The sequence below is a fragment of the Pinus tabuliformis genome, chromosome 8 (genome assembly GCF_031772625.1).
Source record: "Pinus tabuliformis cultivar Carrire ecotype Pingquan chromosome 8, CPIR1, whole genome shotgun sequence".
In the NCBI taxonomy this organism is placed as follows: Eukaryota; Viridiplantae; Streptophyta; class Pinopsida; order Pinales; family Pinaceae; genus Pinus; species Pinus tabuliformis.
In genome coordinates, this window is record NC_142294.1 from 101,860,605 (window position 1) to 101,885,163 (window position 24,559).

The 24,559-nt window shown below is 31.8% G+C and overlaps 1 protein-coding gene across 1 annotated transcript in view; it reads left to right on the forward strand.

Moving 5' to 3' along the window:
- LOC149234321 (putative potassium transporter 17) overlaps positions 1-19,564 on the forward strand; it is a 173,056-nt gene extending 153,492 nt beyond the window's left edge. Inside the window, exons 3-8 of the mRNA XM_089371800.1 lie at positions 15,546-15,782; positions 15,913-15,963; positions 16,119-16,379; positions 16,461-16,513; positions 17,903-18,272; positions 18,451-19,564. Coding sequence (XP_089227926.1) covers positions 15,546-15,782; positions 15,913-15,963; positions 16,119-16,379; positions 16,461-16,513; positions 17,903-18,272; positions 18,451-19,343 — 1,865 coding nt within the window. The 3' untranslated portion in view covers positions 19,344-19,564. The remainder of the gene's footprint in view (positions 1-15,545; positions 15,783-15,912; positions 15,964-16,118; positions 16,380-16,460; positions 16,514-17,902; positions 18,273-18,450) is intronic.
- The last annotated feature ends 4,995 nt before the right edge of the window (positions 19,565-24,559 follow it).

The following is a 24,559-nucleotide window of genomic DNA, read 5'->3' on the forward strand; positions in this document are numbered from 1 at the left end:
ACGAATTTATTGTTGATTGTTTTTTTTTCCAATCAACTATTGATTGAGGTTGGCAAGGTATCAATGACCTCATTCTGATCTTTGGATTGGAGGATGATACAAATACTTACATGGAGATAATGAAGTTTGATAATGAAGGGTGATACAAATAATTACATGATTGATAATGAATACGATGAGAGGAACTCATCTCCCTTTCAACTCATTAGCACCTACCTCAAACTCATGTATGGTTCCACCCCTATATTGCACAAGGCTTCTGGATTACGAAGCAAAGTGAGGAATTCATTGAGTTAAAGGGATAAGAAGAGCCATGAAACCTATAAATATCACTTGGATTCTTGTTATGTGTTTTCTATGACCAAGATCAAAGGATTTATCTCATGTCATATGTGCTTTTCACAATAAGTAAACCTAATATACCTACTTCAAAGGCACATTTCCCTACACAATTTAACAACCTTTCAATGATGGAAATGTGCATGTGTATTTTGATGAAGGTGGTGTCCATGCGTTTAATATGTTAATGGTGATAGAATTGTGTATCCTACTGAGGGTGACGGGTATGTGTCTTACATTGATGGAAACATGCATGCGTATTATGTTGATGGTAGTGACCTTATGTCTTTTATTGATATTACATTAAGCTATATGTTAATGGTGGTGAACTCTTCCTATGGGCTTGTATATTTTTCTCATCATGGTTCCTAGTGGATTTACTTTCATTGAAATGCATCTTATTGTACACAATTAAAATGACTAACATAAATGAGGGATTCATATTATGATAGTACTTGTTAGGTAGTAGTCTTTTTTGTCATAAACTAAATTAGCCATTCACGTTAGTCATTTTTAGTTCTATTACTTATTATCTAGTCGTATATTTTATCTCGGGACTAAATTAGTCGCTTATGTTAGTCATTTTTAGTTGGGTCACTTGAGGTTGCTCATTTTTTTATAGTATTTCACTTGGAAATGTTGTGGCGACTAACGCTTTTAGTCACCTAGTCACTAATTTCTCATTTTCTACTAGACGTATATCAAATATCTACAAAATATAGAAACGAAGGAAATATTAATGAAACATTGAGCCTCAGAAGAGGAGCCTAGATACTAGAGGACCAGACTTTGTTAAAACGGTGGTAGTTGACTACAATATATCCATCACAAATCTTCGTTAATTAACCAAAGTGCCCCGCAAACTCAGGAAAATCATACTTTCATGTGTTATAGTATTTTATCGATATCATATGAGGTCCACATTTGAACCTTGTGACAACAGTGAATTATCCAATATGGAAAATCACTACCAATGCTAGACTCTATGGGGTTCAAACCTCTACTTTAGAGCCTAGACTGGTTCACATAATCTCTTGGTTAACTCTATTGCCTATATATGAATGGATTTTGATTTCTCAACACGATAACAATTATTGGAAGGAAAATAATAACCTTAGCAAAATACTAGAGCACCAACTTGTCCATAAACAAAGAAATATAATATTTGTGAGTTTATTCATTCTTAGAACTATAGAATAGATTAATATAGTTATACCAATTACATAACAATGTCAAACTCTTGGTCTCCTTAGGCCTATCCACAAAATCTGACTCTCCCTCTTCAATCCCACCTCACTTTCTAATATAATTACATAAAATATCACTCAAAAACATTATCATACCAAAATATCAACAAGATAAACCTCTTCCTAGTTTACCCAACGATTCCCTTAATTTAGCTAGTTGTTCTTATACATGGAAAACTAATAAAAATTCAAAACCTTCAAACCATAGAGATACCTTCTAGAGATATTACAACTTAGAAACTAATAAATATTACAGTTTAAATAAAAATTAAAGAAACCAACTTGATCTAGTAAATATTTTGACCTGTAAAGGTCAATCATGAATTTCAATGGTAAGATGCTCCTGCATCACATCCTTTCTTCAAACATCTCTTCAATTGTAAGGATAAAATATTTCTTTTAGAAATCGATCTTGTAATTCCTTGCACAATAATCTACTTCCTCTCTTCATCAAGATAGTAAATGGCATATTATGACAATATGGTGCTTGTCCAACCAATTCATTCCAGTTAGAATGTTATAAGATGCCAATGGAATGATATTCAAGTATATAAATGTATCCACTCTATTCATATTTATAGGACCGCTCATGACAATTTCATTGATCCTTTTCTTGGTTCTAGTGGCTAGATGAACCAACCATGATATTTCAAGCTTTTTTTTTCACCAAATGAATTTATCTAGTAATTTATGATAAATGTAACTAGGGATTTATCTTTAATCAATAAAAGTAGCAACAAGATGATTTATAATCTTACCTTCCACCTCAACCATATGTGATTGGTGCTATGCTTGTCAATTTCCTAGGGCTACAAATATCATTGGAATATTTATACCCATGTCAATTTCCTAGGGCTACAAATATCATTGGAATATTTCTACCCATTGTAACAACCCAAAATTTAAACTTACGACTAAATACATCAATTTATGCCATTAAGAATCAACACACAATTATTCAACTAATTGGCATAGAATTTTGAAAAACATGAGCAGAGACAAATTACATGTAGCGATGATATTCCTTACTAGATATTTTGGAGTTGAACATTATTTTAATCCTGCCAACCGCAACAAAGATTTTGGGATGACTCTACACCCAACCATAAGCTCAACTGCACATAATATTTCTATAATTGGCCACCCCTAAGCCATCAATCAATGTACTACTGCCAAGGAATCTTTTGTCTCACAACACTTTTCTCCCAAGGGAATGGATGAAGGAATGGATGAATCTCATCCTCCTCATCATCCATTAAATAGACTAAAGGATTCCAAAAGTGGAAAGGGGATCTGCATGCATACATTCGATGTGTCAACATTCCAACTTTTATTTATTTATTTTAAGTTTTACTTAATTTAACTCTTTCTTATTTTATTTCTTTTTATTTTTTGTTAACTTTACTTATTCTTACTATTTTTATAGTTTTGTTATCTATATATATATAGAACTCCAGTTTATTATTTACTATTTTATTTATTTATTATTATTATATTATCTTCATTATTTATTATTTATTTACTATTATTACTTTTTCTTTGTTATTTACTATTATTATCTTTTCTTTATTGTTTACTATTTATTATTTTTTCTTATATTTTAATATTATATTATATTATTTATTGATTATTATTATTTGTATTATTATTAGGGGCATTACATACTTCCCCTCTTTAAGGGACTTCATCCCAAAGTTAAGTCGAATCATTTAACATTTTATGTTATTTAGTTATTTATTACTTCATATTTTCCCTACACCCTCTACTAAACTAGTATAACCAGCATGCATCGAAAGTTTCCACAACACCTGGGAAATCTCAAGGAATCTCTGTCATTTTTCCCACGTTTGGAACCAGGCATAACCCTCATCAGCGTGTACCATTTCCCAACGCTGGCCCCAAGGCTCACGTTCGACACAGACCTCATGTGCCCAAGGGAGACACCCAGCTTAGTACTCCATGCAGTAGTACTCCAAGAATCTTGAAAGGATGGCCCACTTCCTCCACACTCACTGAGGTGCACAACCCTAGGCATCAAAGTCCTTACGGCCCCACCAGACTTCAGCATCCTAACCCATTATCAGGAACTTGGCCTATAATATTAGGCACTTGGCCTCCTAAAGATGGTCCCATAACCCCTCAAGAGTTATCCATCAAGAGCTATACAAGACAAAGGAACCACTCACATATGTAGTGTTGATTGAGTATGTCCCCAACCCATATGGTGTTTCATATTCTCCCTCGCAGATATGGCTCCCACAATATCATCAAATAACTGGTCTTCTCAGTCCAATTTTGGATTTCCTATCAAGCACCACATCTCAACATGCAACCAATGCATTAGTTATCAAATCATAACATCATAGAAAATAAACCACATGTCAAGTAGTGCATGTCATCATGAGAACATAACATCATTTTTAATCACAACATTCTGAATAATAAGGAGTTGCATGCTCATGCATTCCATAAAATATGCTTGCAAATTCCACATGATTCGCATCATAAAATACCCTCATAACATCAACATATCATCATCAATGATATATCATGACATCAAATAATAAATGAATCACATGTCAATAATACCTCATATCATAACATCATAATCCGTACGCATATCATATACATCATGAGCATATAGCATCATTATCATAACAAAATAAATAGATAAGAACCACATGTGCATAATTTTCCCCTCATCGGAACTATGTCAAATTACCATGTACCATCACATCATGAAACATCATTAATATGAGAAGCATCTCAATACTTATCAGATATATAATAATAATACACTATAATCATTCTTATCATGGTTCATCAAAAAATCAATTTCATTTGTTTGTATGAACAATGAATACCAACTATAAAATAATATTATTCAACATCCCTCTAGGCTTTAAGCTATCTCACCAATACTATTAGTGTCATGCTTTCATCAAGATACCAATTACTTTTCAATAATCATTTCTACTTCTATCAACTAGGAAGTTGACCATTTGCACCGTAGATATATCGATTTAATTACATCATTAAATTCCAAATAAGCCTCATATCTTGAGACTTAATCTCTCGTCATTTAATCTTCCTTCCCCAAGGAAATTTTAGTTGAATTCATTGTTAGTATATCACTAGTTGTACACTTATTCTCTAAATCATCAATATAAAATTAAAATTTCATGATTATTAAACATATTTTGCTTATCCAAATGGCACAAATACACTAGGTCATCATTATTTAAGTCTTATGTCATGCTTAATCCACCTTCATGAGGGCTTGTTGTCCCTTGGTGATTTATCCATCACACATGTAATTTTCATTGTACATCCTCAAAAGATCTACTTATCTCATCGAGTTCCCATCTTAATACCACTTGACCTTGCTTCATGCTCAATTATTTCTCATTAGTCTACATAGTTTATTTCCTTTTTCCAAAAGTTAAGCAGTTGTTATCCTTGAAACATTTTCCTTTTTTATCACTAGTAATTTCTCATCGATTACAAATATTCACAAATTCCAATCTTGACACTTTTAAATTTTGTAGGTCATCACTATGACCCTTACTAATCATGTTGTTCAATCCACTCATCAAGATGCTTAAGAGAACTTTCCACTTGAGTTAGACCCCATAATTTAGCCCTGGACATTATTACATTTTCTCAGGTCCCTTCAATCTTTAACGTTATACACCTTAAGAATGGTGTTAAATTTAATTAGCTACTCCAATCATAAAAATCATATTGTTATTATTCAAATTAGCACCATGCTCAACTATCGCTAATGTTGGACTTACCATGAAAATAGTGCATTTTCCCAATTTTTGCTCACAAAATCTTCCCAATTTCTATTTTTAGCTTCTTTATTCCCATCCTGCAAAAAATTGTGGATTCTGTAATCAAATGTTACCATAATTCCTCCAACTCCTTTAAATTAACTTCACAATTATCATGATCATTAAACTTCATTAATCGTTATCAATGGCTATTACAAAATCTTTCATCATATTCTAGGATAGTTTATTACTTCTTTGGATTTCTTATGCTTGTTTATGAAACTTCCACTCATTCACCTTAAGTGTCGATCTAGTACTCTTTTCTATTTATTTCATTATCCCAAGCTAGTCATGGTCACCACAACTAGCATTCATTATAATTAATAAGAAATTTGTAAGTTCCTCCTTTGTCATTCCTTCTTAGATAACTTCATCAAACATATACCATTAACATTACAGATCAATCATAGAACCCCCCCCTTTTTTATTTTTAATAATTCTTAATACCCTTCTCTCTTTATAATTATTTTTCCAAAATGGTATTTGTTAGCACTATTATTTCAATGTGGCAACATTTTCCTTCCCCACTTTAAGAGGAGATATCCTAGAAAAAAGTCATAACATCTTGGCTTCTATTCTATAGAAACTTTAAATATATTTCACATCAGACTTCCAATTATTTATGGATTGTATATCATAATAATATTTTCTCTTTGATAAGAAACATGATAATTGATAAACATTTCCTCTTGTTCATATCATTAAATTCTCATTTCCAAATTACATCATTCTTAGTAGGTTGTCATAGTAATTATCACCCCATAGTCTCATCATAAATAAGTTTGAAAAGTTTGTTTTTGTTTGGTTCTTATCACATTGGGATAAACAAAGTTTAAAACACTTCAATCTTCCAATATTTCATTAAGTTTTCACAATGCAACACTCTAAAAGGTGTGGCTGGTAAGAATTGCAAGCATAAAGGTCTCAGTGACAATTCAATTCCTCTAATTATTATTCTTACAACCTCTTTAGGATACACACGACTTACAATAATTTCAAAAACAATTAAGCTACGCATAATCCACCTTGTTATACGGGATTTACAATTGCAAATAAAAGTATCTCCCCTAGGTCGGTGGCTAACCTAGAACAACAGAGAGACAAGGAACACAATGCCTTTCCTTAAAGTAAATATATGACGGAGTGAGGCCTACTTGGAATCCTTCGTGCACTTCGCTCCTTATTTTAGCCCGGAAGCTCCAATCCCAGCTTTAAATGCCAAAATTAGAACCTGCAGAGTGAGATAACACAAGCCAAAAAACTAGGAGATCTATGTAGTATCATATACGTACTTCATTCAATATATCAGCATGGCGTTGAAATATATGAAATAATGACATCACATATATGAAACCAATGAATTCTTTGCATTAATATAAATGGAAGGAGATTACAATCATAAGTAGCAGTTGAAATTGTAGAAGCGCTCCTCCAAGTTGTTTACTTGTCCTTTCCTTGTCACAATATGCACCTCCAATCACCCTAAATGCATGATATGATGAATTCTCACTACAACAGCATAAGGGAAAAATCACTCTCCAAAATCCAACCCAAAACTAACTCGGTGGTTTTGGAATGAGGTAAATACATAAGAAGGAGAGGTAGTTCAAGGATTCTTTTCCATTTACCAATCTCGGCTTGAGATCCAAAAGTGATGGGAGGATGAGCTCAAGGGATAAGATGATGATTTCCCCAAGGTGTAATTAGATAGGTTTCGAATGTTTATCTAAGGTAAATGGTTGAAATAACCTCTAGAAGCTTCTAGAAGAGGAAGCCTCAATTTTTTTTTCCTGAATTTCTAGAATCAATGCACCCCCACAGTTATGCAGGGTGCACTACATAACACCCTGAGAGAAGGGGAGAATACACTTCAACACAGTTGCTCAGTTATGCAAGGTGCATTAGTCCTTAAAATGACTTAAATAAGGTGCTTTCAGGCAAAAACTCGAGGATTAGGGAGAGTCATGCTTAGGGCTTTGTGCAATGATGATGAAAAAGGGGAATAGGATGTTGATTGATCCCATTAGGAGGTTTATTGATTAGATGTGACAAAATGGCTTATAACACACCTTAATTCACTCAAATATGATTTTCCACACGTGGTTTGCACATGTTAGCTTGGCCAATTTAGCCTATTATTAGTCTCAGATGTTACTTCATATTGGATGGTCTCTTCCTAATGTCCATAGTTAGGTCTTTATCATCAGGCCCTAAGAAACACTTGAGATACATCATTAGTCCTCCCACACAGTCATAAATTTGTGTCCTTAACATAACTTCATTATCTTCATACTTGATTTATGAGCACCATCATGTTGTAATGAATGTATCAAAGGGTGACATCCTACCACTTAGACTAATTATAAGTTGTTTTTGCTTCTTTCCTATCAGTATCTTCCATGGTTATTTGCAAATATGAATTCATATGCCTCTCTTCTATGGCATAACTTGCTTCCTTCCTACACTTATCACATACTTCAAAGTCATTATTTCTAATTTTATGAGTATTGGAATTACCTATTGAGCATTGAAACCATCCCTTCAACCACAAAGCTAGTAATATTTTCCACAATCACCATGAATCCATCTAGATACTATCAAAATATAATATTCCCATAACATCATTGTCATTAGATTGATAATTTCCAATAAAGAATAAAATATCATGTTTTATATCCAATGCACCACCTTGCCTAAACCATGATACCACTATGGAATATTGAAATATGTAGTATAAGTCCTTATTCCAATATGTGTTTTCTTGGTTATTCCCAATTTTATGACCAACACGAAGCTAATCTATCCTCACAAGGGGATCCATGGTCTAATTTCTTTCTTTCTAACATATGAAACACAAATTAGGATCAACGAACACACTAAAATATGAAATTGTCATCGTAAGAGCTCATCTTCAATGTACTAATAAATATTTCTTCCATCCACCCTAGCTTCCAAAATCATGAAAATTTACTAATCTTTATGAATTAACACATCACTTAGAATGTTACATTTATACAAAAGTTCACACTTACCCAAAATAGCACATTTTGACCATATAATAAGACAATCAATAATCATGAAAGTTAACATTTGTTAATGCTTCAAAAATGTTTTTTAAAACTAATTGAAATTGGAACTATTTACACTTCAATTGGTTTCTATATAAATTATCTAATTTACATTTCCACAAAGCAAACGAAATATTTTTCTTTTATCTTTAGTATACATTCAAACTCCCTTATTAAATTCTATCAATAACTAATGTAAATTCAAAATATTATTACTAACTATATTCAAAATGTCACTCAATAATTATAAATAAACTATGAAATTCATAAAGTTCACAATTCTACATACAATTTGTCAGCTATCAATAATTAGTGTATATAAAATATTTTCAAAAATAATATATCAAAATTCTTTTTTTATATTTAGTTAACCCATTTATAATTTCATATAAATCAATTTTTTTTTTTTTTTATTCCACATTTTTATTACAATTTTATTAATCACTCAAATATCTATGATATTTATTAATATAAACTTATTTCTTATTCCTAGATTCCTTTTTAAACTTAACACTTCCATTTTATTAATTACTAAAAGATGTGTACTATTTTATTAGAAACATTAAAAAACAATGATGTTTCTATTTATGAGTCTTCCCGACTAGTACGTGTTATGTTGAAGCATTAACGACTTAACCACATGTAACAACCACTTAAAAAATTAGTTATGAATTTCCACTTACAACTAAGTGGTACATGCATCAATTTTCGAGTTGTGTGTTTTAAACTTAATCACTTAAAAAATTACTATGCATGAACCAATGTTCTCGTGTCAATAATGTATTAGTGCAATTGTGCGTAGAACACACCGATGCTTTTATTTAAACTTGTTTGGGTTTGCTAGGTTATTTGACTCTTGGAAAAACGAACGTCACGAGTTCAAACCGTGTGCACCGCATCTTAACATGGGATGTCGGGCTACTTAGAATCTTTGACCTAGAGTTGACAATCGAGGGTTTTATGTTGAATTTTGAAGGAGAGTTTCGGTGTTAGCATGTTTGCCCTTTGATCAAAAAGGTCGTGAGTTCAACTCCCACTTTGGTCGATTTCTCACAACTAAGAAATCAAATCACAACTAAGAAATCAAATCGATTTTAAATAAACCAATTAACTATTCCCATATGGTTAACACTATTAATAGGGCATTGATTTAACCATTATAAATATTTGATTTATATGTTAACACTATTAATAACCAATTAACTATTCCCATATGGTTAACACTATTAATAGGGCATTGATTTAACCATTATAAATATTTGATTTATATGTTAACACTATTAATGGGGCATTGATTTAACCATTATAAATATTTGATTTATATGTTAACACTATTACTTTATAATAATAAATACCTATTTATAATATTCACATAATCAATGCCTACATATTATTTATAATCAATAATATAAATAATTAACATGGACATAATGATAATTTTATATAATATCCCCGTAACAATATATGCCTTTTATAATACAGGTATTTTAATTATTCAAAATAAAGTTATCCATTCTTATTATTTCCAATTTAATTGGTTATAAATTTATTTAATCATCAATAAAATTATAAAATTATAGAGGTTTTTAACAAGATTAATAATCTTGCTCTTAACAAGATTAATAATCTTGCTCTCATACCATATGTAACTATCTTAAATTAAAATTTACAACTAATTATATAAATTTATGCAATTAAGAATCAACACACAATTATTCAATTAATTAGCATACAATTTTGAAAAATATGAGTATAGGCAACTTACTTGTTGCGATGATATTCTTTATTGGAGATTTTGGAGTTAAACGCTATTTGAATTTTTCTTATAACAACAAAGTTTTGTGGACGACTCTCCATATGTAACAACCTGAAATTAAAATTTACAACTAATTACATCAATTTATGCAATTAAGAATCAACACACAATTATTCAACTAATTAGCATAGAATTTTGAAAAACATGAGCAGAGACAACTTACCTATAGCAATGATATTCCTTATTAGAGATTTAAGAGTTGAACATTATTTGAATTTCGCTAGCCGCAACAAAGTTTTTGGGACGACACTCCACCCAACTGTAGGCTCAACTGCACATAATCCTTCTACAATTGGCCACCCTCGAGCCTTCAATCAATGTCCTAATACCAGGGAATCCTTTGTTTCACAACATTTTCTCACAAGAGAATGGATGAAAGAATGGATGAAACACATTATTGTAGGCAATACTTCTTAAACCACATTTAAGAGATCATTTCCTCATCTATGCACTTGACTTGCTTCAACTTGTCCAACCATATATATTTTTTTCCATGCAAATGATATATGGCTATTTTGTCTTCCAAGTAAAATGAGTAGCTATGCAATTTAAAATAATTCCTAATTATGAGAAACAATGTTTTCACATCATTTCCCCTTTTATTTTTTCCTTCAAAGGTAGATGGCTTAAGCTTTCTAAGCTCACCTTACAAACCATCCAACTCACATATTCTTCTTTTATGTCTAATAAGAGACAACTCTAGGTTGCTCCTGAACTATTTTGTTGCATATAGATTCTTAGATGAATGAGTGGGTGAGGGATGATATCTTTGATCTCTTCTAGTACTGCTTGAGTGCCAAAATCTTTTCTATTCATTTCTCCTTGCACAAGATCTTCCTTCTTCTTCGCGTCTTGATCCTAAACTATTCTTTAAGAATTTTTGCACTTGATCTAGGATTTGCAATAGGTATGTGTTCATTTGATTTTGGTCTTCCCATTCCTTAATCATTCTCTCACTATCATCCCTATAGATTTACATGTAGACTTCCCATAGTCTTTATCAATTCAATTGGTTCCACTCTACTTCCATGTTTATTGGATTTAGTATCTTTATTATTAGAACTAATGTTCTCTTTATGATTGTAGGATATTTTTGCTTCCTCCATGCCTTTGATATGTGAACCTAAGATTTTCCTATTTTATCAATACCTCTAATTATGCAAAATGTGCATATAGTTAAATCTTGTTAGATTGAAAAAAGAAATTATACAATTTTGTAAATTATGTACATAAATTTTTTATATTTAAGGATGAAAGTTTATTTCTTTATATTTTGAGAGATTTTGTGCTACTTGAAGAAAAACTTTGGTTGTATGGATGGATTCCTCTCTTCATTATCTTTCCATTAACCCTCCCAAGGTCTATTATGAGTTATCAGCTGAATCTATAGTGAATTGGTACTTTGTTCCTCTTCTTACACTATTTTAGATGTGACATTTGTATATTTACTTTGTTTTGCACTCAGAATAGATTGTTAGAAAGCTCTTGTTGAGAAATTTCATTTATGAACATTTCTTGTTATGCCAAAGGATATCTAGGCCTTGAAATTTCCCATAAATAATTGTTTATGGCCACAAAATACCTTAAAGTTGAAGAACTAGAAAACCATAAGAAAATTATAATAAAATTTATAATGTGGGTTATGACATGGTACTTAGGTCCATGTGGAAACCTTGGTGTGATGCCACATCACATCCTTTACCACCAAACCCACCTCATCATTACCTTTCATCCTTATCTCTCATTTTCCTCTATCTTTGTCTTTCCTTTTTTCCCGTCTCCTCTTCCTTCCTTTGATTTTTCATTTATTTGTTTATTCTTATATTGATTTTTATTTCTTAAATTTCATTTCTTAGACACATCTACCTACTACCACTTGGAATCCTCCAAGATCTTCGATGGGATAGGAGGGTCTCACTCCTTAGTTGGATACACCCTACACTTGGTGCACATTCCTTTGCTTTTTCCTTATGCTAGTCTTTGTTGCACTAGATTCAATAATTGAGATGATTCATGGATCAATGGTTCAGGTTGCTATTAGGGGGTTATAGTAGGTGGAGGTTTAACTACTCCAAAAATCTTGGTACTAACCAATTTCCTCAAACCTTTCTGAGCCAGTTGATGCTTGCTAATTGGTGTCACAATTTTTGAAACATTTTTAAGATCCTCTCTCTAGTATGCTAATAAAGTTGATGTGACCTGGCTCCCACATAAGCTCTTAGTCATACCATGACGCACTACATACCCCTTATCTTGCAAGTGTGGCACTACCACCACTACATGGCCATGAAAACATCACCACATCATCAAACATGTGGTATCTATGTTACCACTAACATCATCTTATGAATAAATTCCCAATTTTAGAAAATTTCAAAATCTCATATTTTTGCAAGAAATAATTCAACCACCAAGCTTCCCTCCAAATCAACCTTTGCATGAAAAATTCACTTTGTTGGAGCATATGGAGAGAGCCCTACAAACCATAACTCTGATACCAATATGTGATGTACCCATGCTCATGTACACTTGAAAACTAATATTCTTGGTAAATTTCAACTTTTGATATCATCTTTAATAATCAAGAAAATATGCATGAAAAATAAATCTATGCAATTGATGAATAATACCTATGGATATAATGCATTGACTCATGGACATATATATACACCATTAAAATAATAGTTAATAGTTTCATAAATAGACTAGGTAATTAAAAAACATAATGCTTCTTGTTATTCCGTCTACTTCCAAGAATCTCAAGAGAGAATCTCAACCATGAATACTTTCATCAATATTTCCAAGGTATTCATATATCCTAAGTATATTCTCAAGCTAGAAAATAACAAGTATTAACACAACCACTAATAATTCCTCTTTTGAATAAAACTCTCCACCTCTTAAAGAAAGAACACCAAAAAATGAATGAGAGAATGAATGAACTCCCCAACAACCAAAAAGGTAAGAGTAAATGTGGTGTGCATGCTCTCCAAGAACCACATAGCTTCCTAAAGAAAGTCATGTAACCACCTTTTTTCCTTCATTTCAAAGATGATGGTTATAATAAAATATAGATAAAATGGTCTAGCTTCTCTTACTACCTCCTTTGTCGTAAATTCATGTCTCTCATAATTCTTTTCCTTGTATTTTTTTGTAGTCAGTGATGCATTTTATTATTAATGTCCAAAACTATTATATTGTTAAGCTATGTTTCCTTTCATTATGTACAAACATACATTAATAATCAATGGATCAAAACTTGGGTATTACACTTTACGTTTAGGAGGCACAGTTTGGGATTTTATCAAAAAGTCCATTGGTAATTCAAGGTGACAAACTCATGGTGATGATGAAAAGGGCGCCCATTGCATATGGGTAATCCATATTTCTCATTAGCCTTATGTGAAGTATTCACAGTGGAGTTTAAGAAGTTTTGCCCAAGAGTGAGTAGAATTACAAGGAAAGACACAATAAAGTTTGAGTTTGTATTTAGAAAGTGTTTCAAGGAGAAAAATACAAAGATTAATGAACATTTAAATATAATACTTCCATCATCACTTAGCCTGGAAAAACACAAAGATTAATGAACATTTAAATATAATACTTCCATCATCACTTAGCAAATTGGAGAGAATGCATTTCAATTTGAGATATAAACTTTCATGGGCATTCATTTAGCCTTGAACACATATCTACAAAAATCTATGATACAAGAATTTTGAGAAATAATGACAAATTTTTTTAAAAAATAATGACAAATTTTTTTAAAAATAATGACAAAAATTTATTAGATTAATTCCGTGAGAGATTATCTTTAAATTTGATACAAACGTAAAGGAAATCCAATCCATCTCTAAATTAACTTTAAACTAAAAAGAATTTAAAATATGCAAATAACCTTAAAAGTTTATTAAAATATGAAAAAAAAAAGAAAGACAAATATTCACGTAAAGTAAATCCAATCCATCTCTAAATTATCTTTAAACTAAAAAAGAATTAAAAATATGCAAAGAACCTTAAAACTTTATTAAAATATGAAAAGAAAGAAAAACACAAACCTTCAAGCTAGCAAGAAGGTTTTATCCTAAAAGAATTAGATGGCTCATTCTAATTATTTAACTAAATACATAGTTTTTGACCAGTGCCGTTATATATACTTTGATATCCCAAATGCATAGTTTTAACATTTTGACCCACTCATATACCTACCAATGTTGAAAGAGTTTGCATATCATAACTGTACCTCAATGTGTGCATCGTTATTATAAACACTCAATTTTAACTGAATGCATGTGTGTTATCGAAAAAGGAAAACTCTTTAGGAAAATAGCACCATGTGTGTTATCGTAAAAGGAAAACTCTTTAGGAAATTAGTTGTGCTATTGCCTTTTCTATTTACCTTCTCGTCTTCACAAAATTAGGCAAATTAAGATATGAATAAATACAAGTCTTCACAAAATTAGGTAAATTAAGATATGAATAAATACAAAATGATTAAGTATGTATTCCCCAGATGATTATTTATGGCCAATCTTGATAATAGTGCTGGATGTGGATTGTAAATGGTTGATAATGTTGGAAGTGTTTTATTAATTAAAAATTAAAGCTAATTTATTTTTCATATTATTTTGTTAGCATTAATTTTATATATATATATATATATATATATATATATATATTTTGTGTTTTTGTTGTTTAAATTTTTAATATAGTTATCTTGTCATTTAGAATTCAAAGTTGTTTGAATTATATAAATAGAATTTTCAATAACAACGTTTTCGGTGTAATTTAATTTTGATGGATTTAAAGAGAATTGAACTTGTCTTTTAGAACAGAGGAACAATAATTTAATAAAAGTTCAACCAACTAAATTACCTATCAAAATTTGACTAAATATACTTAACAATCCATATGTAATCAACTCATTAAATAAATAAACTTAACTTATATTATCATCTACGAAATTGGTACAACTTACAGCTAAGTGAATTTCAACTGGGTATTTTCTGTATTTCGAAATATGGTCGAATTGTCTGAGGACTCTTGTTGTATAAGCCTGGTACGCCAACTCAGTGCCGTGTTATGTATACACCTGTTTCTTATAATACCTGCTGCATTTTGTACTAATCTGAATCTTCTTCTTCGACCTCCAGCCCTATTTTTATTTTTTCTCATGTATATGCAATTGATATTTGTGTGCTCTAGTTGCTATTTTATAACAAGTATTTGTGCAAAGCAGGTGGAACATTTGCTCTCTATTCATTGCTTTGCCGGCATGCCAAAGTTGGCCAACAGGTTGAAAGGCATTTGGAATTAGATGAAAAGCGTTCTCATTTGAGCAAAAGTAGTCACCCACATTCCAATATAGTGCAGTTTTTTGAAAGAAGCATAATTGCAAAAAGGATTTTACTTTTCATTGCTATGCTGGGCACATGTATGTTAATTGGAGATGGCATACTGACACCAGCTATATCGGGTAAGATTAGATGCAGATGACAACCCTCCATGCTCTGATTATTCAAATGAGATAAAAATAATATGTATCCAATTTTCTGAGATTGCTCTCATGTTTCTATATCATGTCATGTCTTCTTTGTGGCGAGCAGTGCTTTCAGCAATGCAGGGGTTAAGAAATGCTTGTCCTGCTATTAGTCAAAGTAAGTTATACATACAAAAATTATAATTGTATTTGCTTGCTTTTCAATGGAGTTCTTAGGATATTCAATTCTTATGCCTATTTTCTTTCCAACTGAATTGTTAAGATGTGTTGATACTGAGGAAAACACTTCCATACGGTATTGAATTTGTGCAGATGCAGTTGTAGCCCTGTCAGCTGTCACTCTATTCACGTTGTTTCTTGTACAAAGATTTGGTACTTCACGAGTAAGCTTCCTTTTTTCTCCAATCATGTTGGCCTGGGTAATAACAACTCCTTTAGTAGGAGTTTACAGCATCATCGTTCACTACCAAGGTGTTTTGAAGGCATTTTCCCCATACTACATATTCCATTTTTTTTCCAAAAATGGGAAGGAAGGCTGGCTGATGCTTGGTGGTGCTGTTTTATGCATAACAGGTACGTACTATAACAACTAATGAGGACTCGATCTTTCAGGTAGGTTTCTCAAAAATCTTGATGTTTGTATGGTGTATGCAGGTGCAGAAGCCATGTTCGCAGATCTCGGACATTTTAGCAAGACCTCTATTCAGGTTGACTGTTTAGTTTTGAATTTTAAAATACAAATCTGGGGTAAACATTAGATGTTGTCTAAAGCCCAAAATGCTGAACAGAATCTACCTGACCATAAGCTGTATGCTGACAAGTGGTACAGTTCTCTTCTGACCTGGTGGTGAAGATGCATCTGGTGCAGCAGCTAATTCCGTTGCTGTAAACCCCACAGGTCATGCTCTTACTGCAGTATCATAGCAAAGCATCCAATCATGGCAAAGCTTAAAAATCAGACAGAGTTAACTTAAAATGTAGGTAGCACTTCGAGATTTGGAGAATTCCAGTGAGATTAGGGTAGTCATTCATTTATGGCAAATGTCTCTTGTGCTTAAGATTCCTCAAGAAACCTTCAGTTTCAATAAAAGAATTTTAATAGAAATCCATTGAAAAATCTCATAGTGCCCCCAAAATAGGAGTTCAATCATGTAGAAACTCTCTCCTAGGGATTTGGAGGAGCGGTAATCATGTAGAAACTATGTCCTAGGGTTTTGGAGGAGCAGTCTGATATATTGCAAAAAACTTTGTCCCAGGGATTTGGAGGAGCAGTAATCATGTAGAAACTCTGTCCCAGGGTTTTGGAGGAGCAGTCTAATATATTGCAAATTTTATTTAGTTGTTTAAATCTGGTTAGCTAAGAAAGAGGTGTTTTTATTGATCATTAATTTTTATTAGTGGTATGAAGAGATGTAGTAATGCGTTGTCCTGTTCGATCTTATTAATAATTAAAATAGAATTTAAGTAAAATAATAAATTTAAGGTTGGGGTTTTTGGGCTCTAGCTTTTGAACACATTTTCAATCAAATCTTATTCTTATATAAGAAAATATATACTTTAAATCTACTCATATCAAGAAAATAACCTATTTTCATATCAAGAAAATAACTTATTTTCATATCAAGAAAATAACTTATTTTAGAGTGAAAAGAGAATTTATCCCTCTTAATACATAATAGATCTAGAATTAAAATGAATCTAAATTAGTTTATTTACCAGTTTGAATCCATTTAAAGAACCTTCACATACCTATTTAAATATATATGATTCAATCTACACTAAATACTTATTTAAATATATATAATTTAATCCAAAGTTTTAATTATATTTAAATTTCTTACAAAGATTCATCCATAATTTATAACAAGAGTTTAAAATTTTTACACAGATTCATCTATAATGTGTAACAGGAGAAAGGAGAGTAATTTTATGACATGATAAAGAGCTGGATCTATAAAACAAAACCTGTAATATTTAGCTAAATTTAAGCATACTTTATGAAAAATTAAACGTTTTGAATACAGTTTCGTTTCTTATCCATATTTATCCTCTTTCTATATAGCACATTGTAATAACCATTGTTATGTTCTTGACAGATGGCTTTCTTATGCACTGTTTATCCTTCCCTGATTCTGACGTATGCCGGACAAACAGCATATCTCATTAAGAATCCTGATGATCATGCTAATGGATTTTACAAATTCGTACCAAATGCTGTATACTGGCCCATGTTTGTAGTTTCGACGCTCGCAGCTATTGTTGCAAGTCAAGCATTAATATCAGCTTCCTTTTCTGTGATCAAGCAATCTGTGGCTCTGGATTATTTTCCCCGTGTCAAGCTGGTGCACACATCACAGTATAAAGAAGGCCAAATCTACTGTCCTGAAATCAACTACATTCTCATGTTTCTTTGTCTGGCAGTAATTCTTGGCTTTCACAGCGGAAATCAACTTGGGAATGCTTTTGGTATGGATCCCTTCTCTTATCCATTCTATGTATTCAAAGTGTGTAGAAAGAGTTATAAAAAATTATTAAATTACTGATAATTCTTTCTGAATAATTGTGGAAATATGCACTCTCTCAATATATTGAATAACTGTGGACATACATACTCTTTCAAACTACTTTCTTCTCTTTTATGCAGGCGTTGTGGTGATTATGGTGATGCTGATTACAACCGTCTTACTGACACTGGTTATGATCATTGTTTGGAAAGCTCCTTTACCAGTTGTGCTTGTGTTCTTCAGTTGCTTTTCTATTATGGAAGGGATATATCTTTCTTCTGTGCTCACTAAAGTTCCACATGGAGGCTGGCTTCCTTTTGCAGTGTCTCTTGTATTTGCTCTTATAATGTTTAGTTGGAATTATGGAAGACAGAAGGAAATTGAGTATGAAGTGACCAACAACATAGATTTGGAGAGCTTGGATTCTCTTCTCTCAGACAAGGGAATCCAGAGGGTACCAGGATTGTGTTTCTTCTCTAGCCATATCCTCCATGGTGTTCCCCCTATTGTTGGTCATTATGTTAAAAATGTAGGTTCCTTGCATAAGGTAGTTGTAATAATAACTCTCAGGTATGTTCCTGTTAAAACCATATTACCAGAAAAAAGGTTTCTTGTAGATGGACTGGGATATAAAGGAGTTTACAGATGCATTGCTCAGTATGGATACAATGATTCCTTCAGTGATGAATTCACGGATCAAGTTATTAATTGTGTGGAATTGTATATCAAGTCCAGTGTAGGTGAGCAAGTTCCTAAATCTATCAACCTCTCAAATTTGGCTTTGGAAGACTCGATACCATCTTTTCCATCTGTTCAAGAGAGGATTAGTGAACTGGAAAATGCAAAAAGAGCTGGGGTGGTTCATGTTATGGGAAAAGCAAGGTTCCAGATCGGAAAAGGCATGGGTTGGTTCGACAGCATTTTGTTGGGAAAGATATATAAAGCTTTACACAGAAACTGCAGGTCTTCAATGGCTGTTTTGAAAGTACCACCAGGAAGTTACGTTGAGATTGGTATGATTTATGAAATTTGAGAAAGGCAATCTATATTTAGAGAATCCAGTTGAACTCGATTGCAAATTTAAAAAATAGTATTTCCAAAATATACAATCCCCAGATAAGAATGACACTAGAGATTTGTTCAACTTTCATTGCTAAATGTGTTCCCAAGGCAACTTTTCATTGATATGTTTTAGTGCTGGTGACATGTAAAACACGTTTATACCGCTATTGGAGATGACAAATATGAATGGTACTCACTAGTGATCAAATTATTTGAAGAGCCGGTCTTAATTTTATTTGGAAGGACATATATTTATCTAATCCTTTAAAGATGAAAAGTTATAAAAAAAATTGTACTTTTATTAACAAGTGTATATGAAATAAACTTTTTATAAAAAAAAATACCAAAATGAAACGGTGTCCTTCTAAATCTTTAAAATTTAAAAAGTGGCTACATTAAAACACTATAAAACCTCAATAGAATTTAGTAAATAGGCAAACATTTTTTTCAAATTCTATTAAAAAAAGTAAACATATGTTTCTTCTATTCATTAGATAATCTTCAAAAATATTTGAATTTACATCATTGAAAATTTAGATCTATTTACATAATAGAAAAAGTTTTTTTAGTTTTCATTTATTTCTAATTTATACTATCTGTTCTGTTAAGCTTGAAACAATTATAAAGCAAACCCAAAAACCAAATATATACTTTCAACAATGAAGGGAATTGAAAGTTTACCGTAACATTGCTCAATCAAAAACCACTATGAATAGACTTTCATCTCCATTAAAAACTTCATGCTCTATAAATTCAAAAAATTATGTAATTAGAAGGAAAGTTTTCATTATCTAATAGGGAAATATTGTAATATGTAATACACATCTGCATTGTTGTTGTTGTATAGCTTGGCTGGTCGGTTTTTTTTAAGAATGGTTTTCAAATTTGGTCCTTACAATGAATTCAAGTTTGGTTAATGTCTTTTTCTAAGAAAGCGGTTTCTTTTAGTTGATGTCTTTTTCTAAGAAAGCGGTTTCTTTTAGTTGATGTCTTTTTCTAATAATATGGTTTCTTTTCATTAACAATGTCGTTTAATTTTTCTATGATTTCAACATCTCCTTAAAAACCCTTCATAGTAGCATCTACATGGACACCCACACACAAAACTTGATTACAGTAAGTTCAAATAGTAGCAATGCTACGCTTTTGTAAGCATTATGGTTGTTTGTCACAGGATCATCTAAAAATAAAAAAGAGATGGTAGTAGTTATTTACAAGAATATAAAAAACGTTCAAATCACTAAGCGTAGTTACCACCATCTAATGGGGTAATCTCATAATTGAACAATCTTGTCTGAATGGTTGTCAAAATTGAACAATCTTTGTATGAATGGTTGGTTGACAAGAAAGATTTTTTTTTTTATAGATTAGGAAAAAAAATGAAGATATACCAAAAAATGTGGTTATGATGTAAAAATGTCAATATTATCTCTTTAATATATTTTTAAACACGATAAAAATACATCTTTAACTAATTTATTTCATTTATTACTATAAAATGAAAATGTATTCATTTATAACTATAAAATAAGAATTTAAATTAATAAAGAGATTAGTTCGCTAAAAAGAAACCCTAAAGAAAGAACCCTATCAGTCTTATTATGCTATCTCAAGATTTCCATGTCGAACATGAGAGTTTCAAAGTAATGATGTCTTCATGGAAAATGTAAGGAACTCTATCAATCTTATTATACTAACTCAAGATATCTACGTGGAACATCAAAATAATGTCATGAATATATCGTCATAAAGGTACGATAGAAGATGTTTTCATAGAGATAGGATGATCAGTACTCCAGTATATTCGGCATGATCAGTAATCAAATATATTGGGCATCCTGGAAGATGTAGTAGATGGTAGTAGTTATTTACAAAATGAAAAAAATGTTTGTGAATCAATAAGCGTAGTTATCACCATTTAATGGGGTAATCTCATAATTGAACAATCTTGTGTTAATGGTGGGTTGACAAGAAAAAATAAAATTTTACAAATTAAGGAAGGAAAATGGAGGTACTACAAAAAATGTAGTATGTGGTTATGATGTAAAAATGTCAATACTTTCACTTTAATCTATTTTTAATCGCAGGACAAGTATGAAAATTATCATTTCAAATGCTCAACTGCATCACTGTTGAAGGCCATCGATTAGGACCGTGAAATAACTTTACTTTATTATGCTTCAAGAGCTTCATAACTCCCCTCCAATCCCCTGGAAAAAGGAATATATGAAAAAATATGAAGTGTTATAGACATATTTGGGCACTGCAACCCCAATCATACATGTTGATAAACCAATGGCTTTTTAACCCCTAGAAGTGTTGTTTCATACCCTAAAAGATCATGGTCAACTGATTACATCAGTTCCCACAAGTTCCACCTGGAAAACCACTCAGAACTGGCCAAAACTAGACCATACTGACTGCTCCTTGGTCAAGGTGTGATGCATACTGACTCTTACACTAGCCAAGTGCGATGCATACTGAAGAGGCCTTCTGTGGGGTGCGATGAGCAAGAATGGACAAATGTCTGAGGCAGTTTGCTAAGTGGATGCTCATGGAATCTTCTAGAAACTTCCTCTATGACACTTGCCTCTCTGAAGTTGCCCAGGGATGAGTAAGAGATCCAAGAAATCTCCAAGTGGAACTAAGAACTACAAGTGGAATGACACTAATCAAAAACCTAGCGCTGACTCATACCTCTGCAAATATCTATAAATGAATCCCTCATTTGAGAGATCTAGAAGCTGAAATTTGTAATTTGTAAAGAAGTGCTATTAGTTTGCCTTTTAGAAGAAGCATTGTATTGTTGGGTGATCTTGATTTTCATGAGGTGAAGAGGGCTTTGATGCTGGATCAGACAGCTGGGTTGTAATCCTCTCTTCTACTGTTAATAAAGTTCTTTGAGTTTTCCTCCATATAATCATGTATTTGTGAATCTTGTTATTTGTGACTGCAATTGTATGTTCAATGTATTTCTGATTTTGCATTGTTTATGATATTATAGATCGAGATGATTTGATGGTGTTTTGTTACTTTGTCTCTAGAGGTATTATCTAAAGCGAGACAAGTAGGAGAGGAGTTGCAAGTTCCATCAAGGGAGAGATAAATCAAGCAAGAAGTCAAGCGGAAAATCTAGGTTGGCCCTCTTTGCTTCTCTCTTATCTATCATACATAAAGGAAATCTCAAAGTGCTTTGATTGTTTATTTCTAAGATAGATACCCATCTTAGTGGGACTATCAGATCGAAAAGACACTAGTTTTCTTAGAAACATGAAGTGAAATACTTCAATGGATTGATTTTTTAGAGTTGAGAAGAGCAAGATGTAATTTCAAGCAGAGGTAAATATAAAGAGACACAAATCCACATCAAACCTTCGGGTTGAATGGAAATATTAAGAGATTCTTCTTGATACGGAGTGTAACCTTGATGGTTCTCATTCCACAACAATTTCATCACTTCCTCCTCAACAAGGGAAAAAAGCTATAGACTTTGCTCAAAGACTTAGTACAAAAAATCTTCATTGATGACATGATAGACGATATAAGAAAAATCCAGAGTCTACACATGACTATATAAAGATCAATCAACCATTCCATACGTAATAATTTTAATAGTTTCCTCCTAAATCATGAACTAAATGAAAGACCACAGAAATGAAAGTTAAAAATTGAAACTGAGAGTTAAAAATACTTTGCGAACTTGTGTTGCACTTGTCGTAAGGTTTGGGATTGGAAAAACCAATGCAGGGAAGATTCACAGGCTCAGAATAATCTACCTCAGTCATGGTTAATTATGTCTTTTGTCATTTGTTTCTTCTAAATCTCCGATACCTTCAAACTATAGGCTCAGAATAATTTATCTCAGTCATGGTTAATTCTGTGTTTTGTCATTTGTTTCTTCTAAATCTTCGATACCTTCAAAATATGCCCTATTCACCAAATACCAATACATAGCTACTTCTCCTCTGCTATCAATGAATGCTAAAATAAACCTCTATTAAAAATGAATGCAAACATAAGCCTCATATCATGACTTCTAACTCTCTCAGTCATTGGCTAATGGCCTTGGAATGGATGAACAACCGCCATTACCTCCCATTGCACTTTCTTGTGTCTTGCCAAAACATCCTTCAAACTTCACAGTGTTACATGAGTCAGAGAACTGGAATTTTTTGGAATTTCTTACGGATAGGAAACCCTTCATAGGGAATTTAATAATATTATTTAAATTTGTAAAAAAAACCTGTAAAAATCAAAATTTAAACTAGTAAATTTCGTTGAGCACTTCTCTGATGTACTAAAAAGCTTCGAAAAAGTTGTGAAGTGTTTAACACTAGTACTCACTATAGTTTTAACTAGATGAATATATATATATATATATATATATATATATATATATATATATATATATATATATAATTCAATTCAAAATCTGTATGCAGATATGATGTATACATAGAAATTTTTTTATATGAAAATGGCGCATGTTATTTGCTTATTTGATTAATTATATATGGGAAAAAACAATTTATTTACTTATATGATTTAAAAAAAAATTAACAGTGAAAATAAATGGAATTCAAAATTGGTATAAAATAGCCCTTTTAAAAGTCGATGTAAGTTATTTTTATTATAATTTTGCATGGATTAAATATAGATATCATTTACCTATAGTTTTAAGGTTATTTGTAGTGATGCCTTTTACGATTGGGAAAATATTATTATTATTATTATTATTTATTTATTTGATATAAAGTATTTATTATTTATTTTTATATAAATATTTGAATGTTTTTTTTTTTTTTTTTTTTTTTTTTTTTTTATCGTTGAAACTACACTACTTCTATTATTTACATTAACAACAGTGAACAGTTACATTCAGGTTTACAAGTCGCCAGAGGCCTGGGTTGGCGCTCTTGCTCATATAGCTTCATTAAGTCAATTACCCGCGCAGGGGCCTTCTTCCTGTGACTAAGCGCCCATGCAGGGGTTATATCATTGTGACCTCTACTAAAACTGGAAGCCCATGCAATGGCAGAGGAGCTATGAAAACGAAACCAAACAAAAGTACCTTTCCCACGCAGGGGCAAAAAAGAGACCTGTAGGAAATTCATCAGAGTCCCACGCAGGGGACAGGACATGCACTGAACAGCATAATTGTCTAAGCAAACAAAAAGATTAACGCCA